This window comes from Phyllostomus discolor, chromosome 4 (assembly GCF_004126475.2).
Source record: "Phyllostomus discolor isolate MPI-MPIP mPhyDis1 chromosome 4, mPhyDis1.pri.v3, whole genome shotgun sequence".
Taxonomy (NCBI): Eukaryota; Metazoa; Chordata; class Mammalia; order Chiroptera; family Phyllostomidae; genus Phyllostomus; species Phyllostomus discolor.
Genome location: NC_040906.2, coordinates 28,493,509 through 28,509,556, shown reverse-complemented (window position 1 = coordinate 28,509,556; position 16,048 = coordinate 28,493,509). Strand labels below are relative to the sequence as shown.

At 42.3% G+C, this 16,048-nt stretch overlaps 1 protein-coding gene across 7 annotated transcripts in view; it reads right to left on the bottom strand.

Annotated features, from left to right (window-relative positions):
- Window positions 1-16,048, bottom strand: part of FLACC1 (flagellum associated containing coiled-coil domains 1) — a 37,416-nt gene that overhangs the window by 13,661 nt on the left and 7,707 nt on the right. For 6 of the 7 annotated variants that reach the window (XM_036023085.1, XM_028510378.2, XM_036023080.1 and 3 more), the window contains 6 exons: window positions 12,448-12,496; window positions 10,828-10,961; window positions 8,921-9,014; window positions 7,267-7,328; window positions 1,882-1,979; window positions 811-863 (listed from right to left, as the gene is read on the bottom strand). In XM_036023085.1, the coding sequence (XP_035878978.1) occupies window positions 811-863; window positions 1,882-1,979; window positions 7,267-7,328; window positions 8,921-9,014; window positions 10,828-10,961; window positions 12,448-12,496 (490 nt within the window). Of the gene's footprint in view, window positions 1-810; window positions 864-1,881; window positions 1,980-7,266; window positions 7,329-8,920; window positions 9,015-10,827; window positions 10,962-12,447; window positions 12,523-13,864; window positions 15,013-16,048 lie in introns of those variants that run through there. The other variant, XM_036023084.1, reaches the window with a different exon arrangement.

Here is a 16,048-nt window from a genome sequence, read left to right as displayed (position 1 = left end):
ATAATCGGATTTCAGAGGTGGGGTACTGGTGCTTAACTTGATTTCCTCCTTGGACAGGGTGATCAACTATCCTTGTTTGCTTGGAACTGAATTGTTTCCTGGAACTTCAGACTTTCAGTGCTAAAACCCCAAAGTCCTGGGCAAACTGGGATTAGCTGGTCACCAAAGGGCTTGGTGCCTCAGCCCTTCCCTGTCCACTCCCTATCTTCCATTTTTCATCCCCCTAGGAAGAAACTCTGCCCTAACTTTGTCCCTGGGCCTCAATTGAATTAGCTGATGAAGTGAATGGGTTATGTTCTAAGATGACTAGAGCATCCGCATGTTCTGCTAGTGGGAGTAGTGCAGTATTTCTGGATGGCAATTTGATGACTGTATTGAAGGGCTTTACAATGGTTATTCCTTCTGACCCAGCACTTTACTACAATCAAAGATATCACAAAGTACACATATTAACAGCTGCTGTCTTGGGTGGTAATAGTATTTTCTTTTTGTTTTTGCTGTTGTTGGTTTTTATATATTTCCTTAAAAAACATGGAGCAGGTATTACTTTTGTAATCACAAACATATTTTTCAATGGGTTCCTTTAGGGTCGGGGTGACTGAGTTGTCACACATGGAAGCCGTCACAGTCCGAAGGTTCACTCTTCTCTCTGGGCTCAGTTAGTGTATGTCATTTAGGTCCAAGGATGCTGGGAATTTAATGGAATTGTTTTCTGGGTCAGAGCTCTAGATTCATCCCAACAGCATCAAGCAAGAGCATGAGCCTTGCTTTTCTTACTCTCATAATCCAACAAGAAGCTCTGAATCTCACCTGATACATAAGAAACATAGTCTTCAAGTACTTGTATTCCTTTCCCATTTCCTCTGGACAAAAGGAAAACAACAGCATCATCCTTACTGTTCTGAAATGCACACTTTCAAATTCAAATGTGAGCTCTCTTGCATACCCTTCCCACTTCAAACTCATCTCTTAGGAGGTAAAACCACGGTGTGCCTCAAGAATCACTCTGGAAGCTTATTAGAAACTCAAGTGCCTGGGCACCCCCCCCCCACCCCCAATCTACTGAATTGAGCTCTCAGAGGAGGTCCAGTATCTGTCGATAATATGCTTCTCAGGCATAGCACCAAGTCAGAGAACTAAGTCCAAGGGTAAACCTGAATCTTTGGGAGAAGAGAAGCAAAATCTTATAGCACATACCTGCTTCTCTCTTTTTAAAATAACATTTCCAAGTATACATTGATTTTAAAAACAATGCATGGTCTCTTTTAAAAACTGGGAAATCAGCAAGGTATAAATACCATTTTTTAAAAAATGAAAGGCAATAGAAAGCGAGAAGGTTATACAATTTCTCCTTCTCTCTGTTGGAGATTAGACTATAAACCCAGAATTTGGAAGAAGACACACTTTCTTCTTCTCAAGGGCAGCATAAACAATGGGATAAATGGCCAACACAGGTTATAGTGTACCAGTTAGAATTTAACAAAACGTCATCATTTTACAGGTGATGAAACTTACTGAATTAGAGTAGTATTATATTTGCAGAACTTTAAATATACTTTAAAAAGTGCTTTCTCATTCTGATAATGAAAAGTATTATTGTCTTCAGTTCCCAGATGGGGAAACTGAGACTTGATATCAAGCAACTTGCTTGTATCTCAAAACTTGGTCACAGGTCTTTCTATCTTCCAGGTGTAGGAAGGACATTGGTAGACATGGCTTCCCTGTTTTCAGTTTCATTCTCAATCACTTCCTCTCCCTGAGCTTCAGGAGGAAGCTCTGAAAGTCCAGCTACAGCCCATCTGTGGCCATGAGAATTCCCTAGACCCACAAGGTCAGCCTCCTGCCCCTCACCATGGTCATTCTTCCAGGTCCTGAACATACCTAGTTTTTCCTCAGCAGCCAGCTTCTCTGCTTCTAAGGCTGCTTTGTAGTTGTTCTCCATCTCTTTGAGTTCTGCTCTGTGAGCCTCTCTGAGCTCCCTGTGGGACCCCAGGAGAAGGCCACAGTCATCAGTGAAAAGAAGTCCAGAGTTGAGCTGTTATATTCACCTGATCCCATCTCTCCTCCCTCACATAAGAAGCCAGTGGGCAGGCTGGGAGACCCTCACTTTTTGATGCATTCTCTTAGCATTTATCCACAGAAGTGGGGAAAGGACTCTTGTTTTCACCAATAACTATTTTGAATGGAGATGGTGGGTGCCAGAGATGGTCCCTAAGAACACAGTCTTGAAACTGTGGGCTGCACTAGCTCCTAAGGTGAGTGTTGAAATGAAAGGCTATATGAGTTGCCAAGCCAAGAAAAGACATAGAAGAAACTTAAATGCACATTAGTAAGTGAATGAAGCCAATGTGAAAAGGCTGCCAGTGTATGATTCCAGCTATTTGTTGTTCTGGAAAATGCAAAACTATGGTGACAGTCAAAAGATCAGTGCAGTGGTTGCCAGGGGTTAGAGGGAAGAGAGAGATAAACAGACGGATCACAGAGGATTTTTAGGGCAGTGAAACTACTCTGTATGATCCTATAATGGTGGGTACATGTCATTATACATTTGTAAAAACCCATAAAATGTGCCTGGGCAGGGTGTTAGCTCAGCTAGTTAGAGCATTGTCCCAATACTCCAAGACTGTGGGTTTGATTCCTGGTCAAGGCACGTGCAAGTAACAACCAGTAAATGCATAAATAAGTGGAGCAACAACTTGATGTCTCTTTCTGTTTCTGTTTCTCTTTCTCTCTTCCCCCTCTCTTACCCTCTCCACTCTAAAAAATCAATAAATAAAAATTTTTCTAAAGCAGCCAAGATGGAGGCATAAGTAGATACACTTTGCCTCCACACACAACCAAAAGAAGGACAACAAATTTAAAAACAAAAAGTAACCAGAACTGCCAAAAAATTGAACTGTATGGAAGTCTGATGACCAAGAAGTTAAAGAAACATTCATATAGACTGGCAGAAGGAGTGGAGACAGGCAGCTGGGCAACTGGTGGTTGGAGGACTAGGGCCGGTGGGGCAGCTGGTAGAGCAGGTAGTCCCACATTTGTGTACCGATAAACCAGGAGGAAAAACAGGGGAGTGGGACAGATTGTGCAATCCAGGGTCTCAATGTGGAGAAATAAAGCCTCAAAACCTCAGTGAAAACACCTGTAGGGTTGAGGCAGCAGGAGAAACTCCCAGCCTCACAGGAGAGTTTGTTGGAGAGACCCACAGAGTCCTTAAATATACACAAACCCACCAACATGTGAATCAGCATCAGAAGGGCCCAATTTGCTTGTGGGTAGGGAAGGAAGTGACTGAAAGCCAGCTGGAGAGCTGAGCAAGTGGCATTGTTCCTGCTCAGACCCCTCCCCCACATATGCAGTGTGACCTGAGTTGCCCCACCCTGGCAAATACCTAAGATTCTGCCCCTTACTACATAGCAGATGCACCGAGACAGATAAATATGGCCCAAATGAAAGAACACATCAAAGCTCCAGAAAAAATACAACTAAGTAATGAAGAGATAGCCAAACTATCAAAGGCACAGTTCAAAACACTGGTAATCAGGATGCTCACAGAAATGGTTGAGTATGGTTGCAAAATAGAGGAAGAAGTGAAGGCTATAAAAAGTAAAATAAAGGAAAATATACAGGGAACCAACAGTGAAGAGAAGGAAACTGGGACTCAAATCAATGATTTGGAGCAGAAGGAAGAAATAAACATTTGACTGGAACAGAATAAAGACACAAGAATTCTACAAAATGAGTAGAGGCTTAGGAACCTCCAGGACAATTTTAAACATTCCAACATCTGAATCATAGGGGTGCCAGAAGGAGAAGAGGAAGAGCAAGAATTTGAAAACTTATTGGAAAATATAACGAAGGGGAACTTCCCTAACGTGGCAAGGGAAATAGACTACCAGGAAGTCCAGGAAGCACAGAGAGTCCCAAAGAAGTTGGACCCAAGGAAGCACACACCAAGGCACATCATAATTACATTGCCTAAGATTAAAGATAAGAAGAGAATCTTTTTAATTAATTAATTAATTTATTTATTTTTATTTCAATCATTGTTCAAGTACAGTTTTCTCCCCCCTACTCCCGTTCCAGCCCCTCCACCCAACCCTCCCCCCTTCCCCCCATTACCCCCCACCCCTAGTTTTTGTCCATGTGTCCTCCCGTTCCAGCCCCTCCACCCAACCCTCCCCCCTTCCCCCCATTACCCCCCACCCCTAGTTTTTGTCCATGTGTCCTCCAAATTTGTTCCTGTAATCCCTACCCATTCCCCCCTGAAATTCCCTCTTCTCTCCCCTCTGGCCACTGTCAGACTATCCCCTATTTCAGTGTCTTTGGTTATATTTTGATAGTTTTGTTTTGTTTTGTTTTGTTGTTTAGATTCCTGTTAAAGGTGATATCATGTGGTATTTGTCTTTCACTGCCTGGCTTGTTTCACTTAGCATAATGCTTTCCAGCTCCATCCATGCTGTTGCAAAGGGTATGAGCTCCTTCTTTCTTTCTGCTGCATAGAATTCCATTGTGTAAATGTACCATAGTTTTTGGATCCATTCATTTACTGATGGGCATCTAGGTTGCTTCCAGCACCTAGCTATTGTAAATTGTGCTGCTATGAACATCGGGGTGCAAAGGTTCTTTTGTATTGGTGTTTTAGTGTTCTTAGGGTAGAGTCCCAGCAATGGAATTGCTGGGTCAAAAGGCAGATCCATTTTTAGTTTTCTGAGGAAGTTCCAAACTGCTTTCCATAATGGTTGTACCAGTCTGCAGTCCCACCAACAGTGCACTAGGGACCCCCTTTCTCCACATCCTCTCCAACACTTGTTGTTTGTTGCTTTGTTTATGATGGCCATTCTGATTGGTGTGAAGTGGTATCTCATTGTGGTTTTAATCTGCATCTCTCTGATGGCTAGCGATATTGAGCATCGCTTCATGTGTCTTTGGATTTTCTGTATGTCCTCCTTGGAGAAGTGTCTGTTCAAGTCCTTTGCCCATTTTTTAATTGGGTTACTTGTCTTCTTAGAGTGGAGTCGTGTAAGTTCTTTATATATTTTGGAGATTAAACCCTTGTCTGAGGTATCATTAGCAAATATGTTTTCCCATACAGTTGGTTCTCTTTTTATTTTGATACTGTTTTCCTTAGCTGTGCAAAAGCTTTTAATTTTGATGAGGTCCCATTTGTTTATTCTTTCCTTTATGTCCCTTGCTCTAGGAGACAAGTCAGTAAAAAAGTTTCTGCGTGAAATATCTGAGATTTCCCTACCTACGTTCTCTTCTAGGACTTTAATGGTGTCACGCTTTATATTTAAGTCTTTTATCCACCTTGAATCTATTTTTGTATAAGGTGTAAGTTGGTGCTCGAGTTTCATTATTTTGCACGTAGCTGTCCAGTTCTCCCAACACCATTTGTTGAAGAGGCTATTTTTATTCCATTTTATGTTGCTGCTTCCTTTGTCAAATATTAATTGACCGTAGAGGCTTGGGTTTATTTCTGGGCTCTCTGTTCTGTTCCATTGGTCTATGTGCCTGTTTTTATGCCAGTACCAGGCTGTTTTGATTACAGTGGCCTTGTAGTATAGTTTAGTGTTAGGTATTGTGATTCCTCCTACTTTACTCTTCTTTCTCAAAATTGCAGCAGCTATTCGGGGTCGTTTATGGTTCCATATAAATTGTTGAAGTGTTTGTTCTATGTCTGTGAAATATGCCATTGGTAAGAAGAGAATCTTAAAAACAGCAAGAGAAAAGGAGAGTTCCCTACAAAGGAGTCCCCATAAGACTATCAGCTGATTTCTCAAAAGAAACCTTACAGGCAAAAAGGGGCTGGAAAAAAGTATTCCAAGTCATGAAAGGCAAGGACCTACATCCAATATTGCTCTATCCAGCAAAACTATCATTTAGAATGGAAGGGAAAATAAAGTGCTTCCCAGGTGGGGCCAAGTTAAAGGAGTTCATCATCACCAAGCCCTTATTATATGAAATGTTGAAGGGACTTATCTAAAAAAAAGAAGATGGTCAAAAATGTGAACAGTAAAATGACAACGAGTTCACAGCTATCCACAACTGAACCTAAAAAAACAAAACAAAACAAAACAAAAAACAAACTAAGGAAACAACTAGAACAGGAAGAGAATCACAGAAATGGAGATCACGTGGAGGGTTATTAGTGGGGAGGGGGAGGGGAAAATAGGGAAAAGGTACAGAGAATAAGAAGCATAAATGGCAGGTACAAAACAGACAGAGGAGGTTAAGAACAGTATAAGAAACTGAGAGGCCAAGAACTTATATGTATGACTCATGGACATGAACGAATGTGGGGGAATGCTGATGGGAGAAGGGGTACAGGGTGGAGATAAATAAAGGGGAGAAAAAATGGGACAACTGCAATAAAAAAAGTTAAAGAAACACATAGTGTTTTTTGGCAACACCAACAGTGAACTCTAATGTGAACTATGGATTTTTGGTGCTAATAATTTGTCAATACAGGGTCCTCCATTGTAACAAATGCACCATGGTAGTGTGGGATGTCAGTAATGGCATTGGCTGTGAAGGTGTGGGGCAAGAGGGTATGTGGGAATTTTCTGTACTTCACACTCCGTTTTACTGTGAACCTAAAACTGCTCTAAAAAATAAAGTCTATTATAAAATAAATAAGTTTAATTAATTAAATTAAAAATGTTAATTAATTAATTTAAAATGTCTGCTTAAAAAAGCAAGCTTATGACTCAATTAGGAAGACTTCTCTCTGCCAGGGCTTCTGTGGCTACTCTGATGCCCAACAGGTAGCAAGGAGGGGATTTTGTGAGTGTCTTTACCCACACAGACAACACACCTCATTATTTCCCCTTGGTAGGTGTTTGGGGCTGTGGCTCCTGCCCCTCCTATACTGTACCTTCTTCTCATTTTGCCCAGGCCCTAATGTAGCAGTAGTGAAAATAGGAGGAGAAGAGGAGGGGGCTGGGCTGAGGACGATAGTTGTTTATCACGGAAATCCCATATAGAATAAAAATTGGCTCTTCTCAGCAATCAGCAAAAAGGGAGATTATAATGGAAATAAATAATTGGGAGAGAAAGTGCAAAACCAAGAATAACCTTTTCTGTGCTACATTTCAGTGACCTCAAATCAAACCATCCTGTTCTCCAAAGACATGTATACTATCTCCCTCAACCCCTTGCCACCCAATCCCATTTGACTCTGTCTGAAATCGCAGTGAAATAAAATCCCACAAGGATGCAGAGGACTTTAAGCTTCCAGTATACAAGGGCTTGGGCTAGAAAACATACCTGTTCTTGTTTTCAAAGCTCTGCTTCATTTCAGCACAGCGGAGATCCATTTCATTGGAGAGCTAGAAATGAGGCCATCATTAGCAACACAGGATTGAGGACTCTACTCCCATTCCAGTCTGCAGCTTCTGAGAAGCCTTCTCATTCATGGGGAACACTCCACTCCCCGAGTTTCTCCAACATTACTGAGGGAACAGAACAACTCCTGCCTCGCTCTATGTTGTCTGGCATGTAATCAGTTCATAGTTTTGGTGCACGGAAACCATCTCTGTCACTACAAGGTTTTGTGAGCAGGTCTGGTCTCCTCTGCTGGGCTGTAATCTCTTTGTAAGAGCATGGCCTTTGGACCCTGGGATACATAACTCAGTTGAACAATCATTTCTTGAACAAAGGGCTTGGCCTGGAAAAGCCAAAGAAGTTTAAGACACAGACCCTGCCTTCAATGACCTGTAAATCAGTGTTAATAAATCCTCATTGGTAGAATGGTTGTATCCCAGCAGGCAGGATTTGCTCACTTCCACTCTAACAAATGAGACCTTCTGGTCACTATCTCAGTGGGAATGCACACTTCCAAACTAGTTAGCATCCGCTGCCATCTGAGACAAGTTCAGGGCTTGTTCTTGTCTCTCTCTGACTAAACAGTGGCACCAGCACTCCTCCCTTGCACAGGGTCACACAACAATGTGGGGTGTTCAGAAGTAAGAGAATTTTATTTCATTTTTTTAGATGGGAGAATTTTAAGGATCACAATCTAACATCCCTCCATGGAAATAATCTCTAACTATGTTTTCAGCAGGACTGATGCTTCAGTGAGTGAAAATGAGTGTTTTGCCCAATAAAGGTTCTTTTGGTAGAAAGAAACCATAAACATGGCAGTGTGTTCAGGCAAATATAGTAATGACTCAATAATAGGGGAGGGCTCAGTCTGAGTCACAAGCTGGGTCCCTGTAGGATTCAGAAGCATCTGGGAGGGGATAGAGGGTGAGGGGTGAGCCTGCTGGGAACTCAACCTTTACAAGAGTGTTTCAATAACAACAGGAAAGATGGTGGGGGATTCTGATTATCACTCCAGACCAGGCCACCTGCCACACCTGCTCAAAGGGGGAAAGAAGAGACTATGATAAAATAGATGTTAAAATCTAAAGAAAGTGTCACCAAAATCCCCAGGTAACACAGAGTGCAATTGACATCAGCAGAATCTAAAGTGTGGGCTTTGGTAGTTTCAATAGCAACAGGAAGTGGTCACTGGAGGCTTCTGGGTAGCTCTTGAGCAACACTGGAAGCAGTGACCGTGCTGGTGCCCCAAGCAAGAGCCTTCACAACCTCTGAAACTTATCTTACCACTAGGCAGGAAATGGCTGGCATCCTCTAACGTGGAGAGGACAGGGGCATTGAACACACCTGAGGCACTGGGAGAACTCCCAGAAATTGAGTTGGGACTTGAGGAAGAACTTGAGTTCTTGCAATTATGGATGAAGATGAGACAGAGAAAGACCACTGGGTAACCACAGACTTACCTTCAGAGCTCTTGCCTGGACAACATGACTTCCATGAGTTAAATTCTTAGGATCATGCTTGACAGATGGCAGGTGATCTGAAAATCTTGGCCTTTCCTATACCCATAGGGATGTCAGCTAACTTAAGGATCACTCACCGATATTTCGGCAGACTGGTGGTCTCTGTTCATTTGCTCTATTATCATCGTCAGCTCTGAGATCTGCTCTTCTAGGTCAGCAATGATATCAGTCCTATGGGATAAGCAGTTCTTCAATCATCCACAGAGCTTCTATTTCATGCAAATTAGGCCTCCTCCTGAGCATGAATGGCTGTGGCCTGGTGAGAGCTGAGCCATGCTCTACACCTACTCCACCATCACTCGAGTGGGAGAGGAGGAGTAGAAGAGTGGGGAGAAGGAATTTGGCAGTAGGGTAGTTGAGCCTTAAACATGATGCTTTTGGTTAAGCTAGTCAGAACTGAGTGGGGTGGTTTGGTTGCCTATTGAATAGAAGGGAAAGAGGAATATGTCATAAATCTATTAGGGTTTGGCCTTGATTTAGTAATGATAGTTGAAATGGAGGGGGAAGAATTTCAGAAAAATTAAGAAATTAAAAGGTAAGGAATAAAATTGATGCTGACAGTGAATCAGACACAAAAATGGGCCAGAAACTGGATGAGGAGGGGATTTAAGAGTGGCTTTCAGACTTGATAAGGGTTTTTTGTGCTTTTGGATATGGAGCTTTCATGATGTCTAAGACTATTCAGCTGTATTTGGTTGACCTGGAGTAAACAGGGTGGTAAGCCATGCTGTGTGCAGTGCAGCAGAGAGGAGGTCCTTGGTTCAAGAGGCTTAGAAAAACAAAAGGATGTAGGAGGAAAGGGCCTCAAAGTATGAGGAAGAAAAAAGGGTATGAGAAGGTTGAACAATAGGGGACTGATAACATGATCTTCAATGCAAACAATACTCACAGCTTTACCAGGGAATAAAGCAAGTATGGATTATGTAATTTGTTATGCCACAACCGGTGACAACTTTCTTATTGAGGCCAAGAAGTGGTTGAGAGTGCTGCCTTGACTATGGATACATGGCCCATCTCCTCCTGCAGAGGGCCTTGGATGAGCAGGGCAAAGAAAACAACGCCTGAATGTTCCCACTGGAGGGAAGATAGAGACTGGAGTTTGTTTCTCTAGGCCAAATCGGATCAGGGTGGCTCCACACATGACCTCTCTCAATAGTGGGCTTATCCCCAGTCTGAATCCCTTCTCAAATCCCTTCCTACTGCTAATGGTTTGGCAGTATCCTTTCTGCATACTTACAAATAGGTAGGCGATTAGTCTGTGTGTGTGTGTTTTCTGTTGTTGTTATTGATCTTTTAAATTTCTGTCATGAAAAAATACTTTCTCACAGCAATTTAAAGCCCAAGGAAGAGATACTCACTGGGAGGCCATTGTGATAGTGCAGAAAGGAAGTTACCAGCTGGGGATGGAGAAGGTATGAGAGACTTTGGAGGTAGAATGAAAAGGATGTGGGGACTGCCTTTACATGGCATTATAGAATAGAGAGTGGGTGGGACCTGAGTAACAGAAAGGATGACAGTGTACTCAGCTGGGATGGAGTTAGGCCAGACTCTTTCACGCTACATCTCCCAGAGGGAGAACTGAGTGATACCTTTGTACAAAATGAAAAAGGGAGGCGTACTTGGATTTCCCAGGACCCCTGACTGTACTCTGAGTTCTCGCCCAACACATTTGGATTATTTTATAAATATTTCATCAGTCCATTAGTTTCAGGAAAAATTGCTCTCTAGTATGAATCACACTACACCCATTGTTTTCCAGATCAGCTGACTGACCTGACCTTCAATTTGATTAGAATGAGGCTGATGGAGCAGAGAGGCAGTGTGGAGAGGAGCGGGCTTATGGCTGAGGCATGAACTGACGCTACAGAACCCCCAGAACAGGGACTCTGCAACTGGGAGTGGACATTTGGGGCTTATCCTTGAGGCCAGGCCCAGCCAGGCAAGGATAGGTCTGAGGAGCTGCATGTTGGTCCAAAGACATTACCTGGAAATTTTGACTTTGTCCATGATCTCTGACTTCAAATGCTTTTTCCTATCAAACATCTCATCTCCCAAGGTGACGGAAATTTGCTCTCTATTCCGAAAGAGGCGATAGCCAGGTGACACGTTGATTACTTCCTGAGTATCAAGGTGGAAGGTAAGATAATATTGCAGCATGCTGAGATTCCTTCAAGTCTGCTAGTGCCCTACTCACATCTAAAAACACAGAGATGAGATGGGAGTCCAGCACCCAAGTCCTTCCTATGCTATCTCCCAGTTTCCACTCACCTTCGTATCTCCAGATTTCTTTCCTGAGGTCCAATTGCAAGACTCAACTGGATCCAAAACATAACCGTTGACACCCACTCCATACTCTACACCTAGCCCTGTTCCTCCTCTATATTCTCCATTATGGCCAGGAGCCTGGAGGTAGCTGAGTATTGTGGAAATTACTCAGTTTTCAAAATTAGACAGGACTGAGTTTAAATCCTAACTCTGCCACCAACCACAGTTACTCAACATCTCTGTGCCCCAGTTTTTTCTTCAGACAATAAGGATAATAACTTCCTCAAAGGGATTAGTGATAATAAAACAAAATAACATATGAGAAAATGCCTAGCACAGTTAAAAAACCCCTTTTTTTAAAGTTAATTCTTTCTCTGTCCCCTGCTAGCTGCTAAGTCACAGCAAATCTGGGCAGGGCTACCAGCTGTCACAAACCCAGAAACAACTGTGCCTTCTAGAGTTGTGCAGGACAGCCCTGCAGGATACAAGACCTGCCACTGTTACCTCCTAAATGTTTCTCATCTTCATTCTATCCTTTCACACCCCTGGCCCTGACATAGCCTGAGGCCACCACTGTCTGTCTCTTTAGCTCTGGAGATACTTTCCCAGTGAGTCTCTCTGCTTTCAGTCTGGTGCCCCTAAATTCATCATCCTCTCCTCCTGGAAGGCTATGACATTTTTGTTTATTTTTTTCCTTACCATTAAGGTATTACATGATCCTTTTCTAAGAGGTTTGGGGGAGAAAGAAAAAAAATAGATAAAAGCAGAAAGTTGTAAAACACACCAATTATATCCCACCAAAGGGATTTTTTTTTCTAAAATGTAAATCTTACCTGGTCCCATGCCTGTGTCAGACCCATAAAAGCTCCTAGATACCAAAAAGATCAGGTCCAAACTTCTAGGCAGGTGTCAAGGTCCCTCAGGGATTGGTCCCCATCACTTTTTCCAGAACCTCCTGCTCCTACTCCCCTACATGCCCTGAGGGCCCTTCACCCTTCACTTGTAGACTTCTGAGTGCAGCAGAGGGTTCCCTGCATCTGGGTATAAGCTGCCCCCCAGCCTGGACTGACTGCCACCATCTGGTTTCCCTGGAACACTCTCTTTGCCCTACACAAGGCAGTAGAGAGGTAATTAAACACTCCCTCTGGGGTCTTGCTGAGGCAAGTTTGAGTCCTGGTCCTGATATTTAGCAGCCACATACTATGAGGAAGGCATGGCACCTCCTCATAAGATCATTGCAAAGATTCAATGATGTAAGTATGTGTAAAGGACCCATGCTCGCACACAGTAGGTACTCAATAACTGGTAATCCCATCACCCTCTTTCCACTTTTACTCACATAAGGTAAATTATTGCTCTCCTCTTGTTTTCCTAAATGGCTTTTCACACTGTAAGAGAAAGGTGTGCTCAGAAGCAACCAGAGAACAAAGAGAAGTTCCAAGCTCAGGCGCTGTGCCCTAACCCCACCACTCATCTGTAAAAAGTGTCATTCCTGAGATGATCCCTGAGGCCCCTTTCAGCTCTCAAAATATTATGCTTTAGAAAACAGAAAATATATATTTTTAAAGATTTTATTTATTTATTTTTAGAGAGGGAAGGGAGGGAGATAGAGAGAGGGAGAGAAACATCAATGTGCGGTTGCTGGGGGTCATGGCCAGCAACCCAGGCATGCACCCTGACTGGGAATTGAACCTCTGACATTTTGGTTCACAGCCTGCACTCAATCCACTGAGCTATGCTAGCCAGGGAAAACAGAAAATATTTAATGGTCCAGGGATCATTAGTACACAGGCTGTGATAAAATGGCAGGTAGTAAAAAAGTCGGAAATCAACTAGTCATTAGTCTAATAGTAGAACCATTTCTAAAATAAGGGCCAAGAGACTTGGAGTGAAGATCCAAAGGGCTCTCCTATAAGTGGTGCATAATCTCAAATGCACACATTTTTTTAATGACACGTACTTTGTCTACACAACTGCCTTTCTTCTAATGTGCACCAGAATTTGGTGTTCTAGGATTCCGAAATAGCCAGTTAAGTTAAGGATAAGGATAAGTTAAGGATTCAGGATAAGCAAAGTATTACTATTTTGAGATCTGGTGCTAATTCTGACCATAATGAATTTTTGTCTTCAGGTACAGAAACATGAGCATAATATCAGGTATCCAAACACCAAAAGAGTATTTATAAGGAAGTTCATCTAGAAGGTTGAAAGAGTATAAGAGTAACTACCTTCTGAGGTGCTGACAAAAACAGGTAGGTCTAGGTATATGATGTTGAGGCCTCTCCCCTTGGCATCAACATACTGGTGTACTGACACATGTACACCTGCCATAGGCAGCTGCTGTGGTATAGACAACTGAAACCTGCTCTAGATGTTCCCTTTACCCACAATCAAAACTACCACGGTATCATTAAGTGTTGTGGAGTTGGTTGCCAGGGTGGGACAGGTTCACAATCTGTGGCTGACTCTGGATGTGGTGAGTGGGGTTGGGAGGATTTTTCCTGGTGGAAGCAGTTCCATCTTAGTCAATAACCATCAGTCTGGTTTAGACCTCAGGGGCCCTCCAGAGAGGCACTCAGGACTCTCTTGAGGAAACCATTGCTAGGATTTGGCTCCTTAGATGTGACTACCAACCTTTGAGTTTAACTTTCACTGGCAAAAAAAAAAAAAAGATTCTATGTGTTAAAAAATGATCATGAGTAAGCAATATACACTGATGATACAGCAAGGTCAACATGTAATTTAAGAGTTAGAACCATTTAAATGCAACTTAAATAAACCATATGTTCCCAATTCAAATGTCTACAATGATAATTTGGTCTGTTTTCTTTGAATTTAGGAAAGCCTTGATGGGAACCACTGGGTCTCTTTTAAAAAGCTGACCATGGATTTTAGTTTATGTCCTTTTTTTTTGCTCGTAGTAAATCTCATTGAGCAAACTGAGACCTTCCACAGCATTGCATTAACTTTAGAACTTCTGGAATGGTCAGAGTGTGACTACATAGGTACTCATTTTGTCAGATAATTGGGTTTCTCTCATTGAAAAGTAAAAGGTAAGATCAATCCAGACTGACTCCTCTTTACTCTTTTTGTCCTTTGTGAACCTCTTACTCACATTATTCCAATTACACTGACCTAATTTTGACACTTTGTTGACATCAATCAACATTTTCTCATTTAATGAATTCAATGAGTGGTTGATATATGCAAACCACAGTGCTTTGTACCAAGAGAACTGGAATGAGTATAAGAGAGAAAAAGGCACCTAAACACTGAAAATAGAGGAAAAAGAGTTAAGTGCCATAGAGAACTGCAGATAAAGTGATTTGCTAATTGTGTCTCTCAGGGGTTGAGAACATCCAGCTCCTGCCATTTTTCAAGGCTCCTGATATCATAAAAAACAAAACCAAAAATTCCCAAGAACTGCTGAAACATGGTTACAACAGGTGAGTTATAGTTCATGTTTAAGAATTGAAAACTTTATACAAAAAGCATATTATATGTTTGCAAGAAAATTAGAGGATTCACAAACAGGATGTAATTCAGAGAGTTGAGATGGCATGTCTGAGGACAGACCCAAGTTAAGAGTTGACTGGTGAGCAGTTTCTTCCTATGCCCATTTGAAGGTCATGTCGATGTCTACCTGAACCTCTTCCCAAGAGTGAGAGCAGTGGGCCCTCCTGTGCCTGGCTGCTCCATTGGCCTTCCCAAGTGCTACCTAGGCAGAACTTGGAGGCCGGCTGACATGGAGCCCAGGACAGACTACAACGACCAAGAGTAGGTTCTTTGAATTGGTTTTAGAAGATGGCAGGGAATAATTTGCCTTGAAGGATCTTCCTGGAAAGTTATAGATACAATCAGCAGGTCTTTGATAGAGAATTTTAAAAACATCCATGAAGTGTTCATCACTAGCCAAATTAGTCTTTCCAAAAATGCAAGTTGGATCATGTTACTCTTCTTAGAATCCTCTGATGGCTTCCCAGCTGTTAGGGGCTAAGCTGTGTCCCACACCCCCAAATTCATGTGTTGAAGCCCTAACCCCTGATATCTCAGAATATGACTATTTGGAGATAAGGCCTTTAGATAAAATGAGGCCATTAGGATGGGCCCTAATCCAATCTTAACGGTGTTCTCATAAGAGATATGAGGATACACAGAGAGGACCCAGAGATGGACACATACAAAGGAAAGACCATGTGAAGAGGCAGCAAGCAGTCAGCCATCTGCAAGCCAAGGAGAAAGTCCTGAGAGGAAACCAACCTGCCAACACCTTGGTCTTTGACTCCAGGCTCCAGAACTGTGAGAAAATAAATTTCTGTTGCTTAAGCCACCCAATCTTTTTTTGTTGTTGTTATGGCAACACTACCAGATGATACAGCACCCCTTTTAGAGTAAAAGCCAAAGTCCTTTCACAATGGCCAGCAGGCTTCACTGTATAAATTTCCTATTGCTGCTAATAAACTTACAGTAATAAATTACTATAAGTTTAGTTGATTTATACAATATCAGTTTATCTTACAGTTTTAGAGGTCAAAGTCATCTTACTGGGCTGAAATCAAGGTGTTGGGAGGGTTTTATTCTTCCTGTAGGCTCTAAGAGAAAATCTGTCCCTTGCCTTTTCCTCCATCTTCAAAACCAGTAATTACATCTCTGTGACCTCTGCTTCTGTTGTCACATTTCCTTTTACACTCTGACTTCCTCTTTCACATATAAGGACCTTTATGTTTACATGAGGCCCAGCTAGATAATCCAGGATGATCTAAACACCTCAAGTCTGCTGTTTAGCAAACATAATTCCATCTGCAATCCTAATTTCCCCTTGGCAAGTAACAGAACATGGTCACAGTGTCCAGGGATTAGGATATGGAGCTCTCTGGGAGACCATCATTCTGCCAAACACATTCACGTCTCTGTTACTTCTCTGAGCTCATCTCCCACCG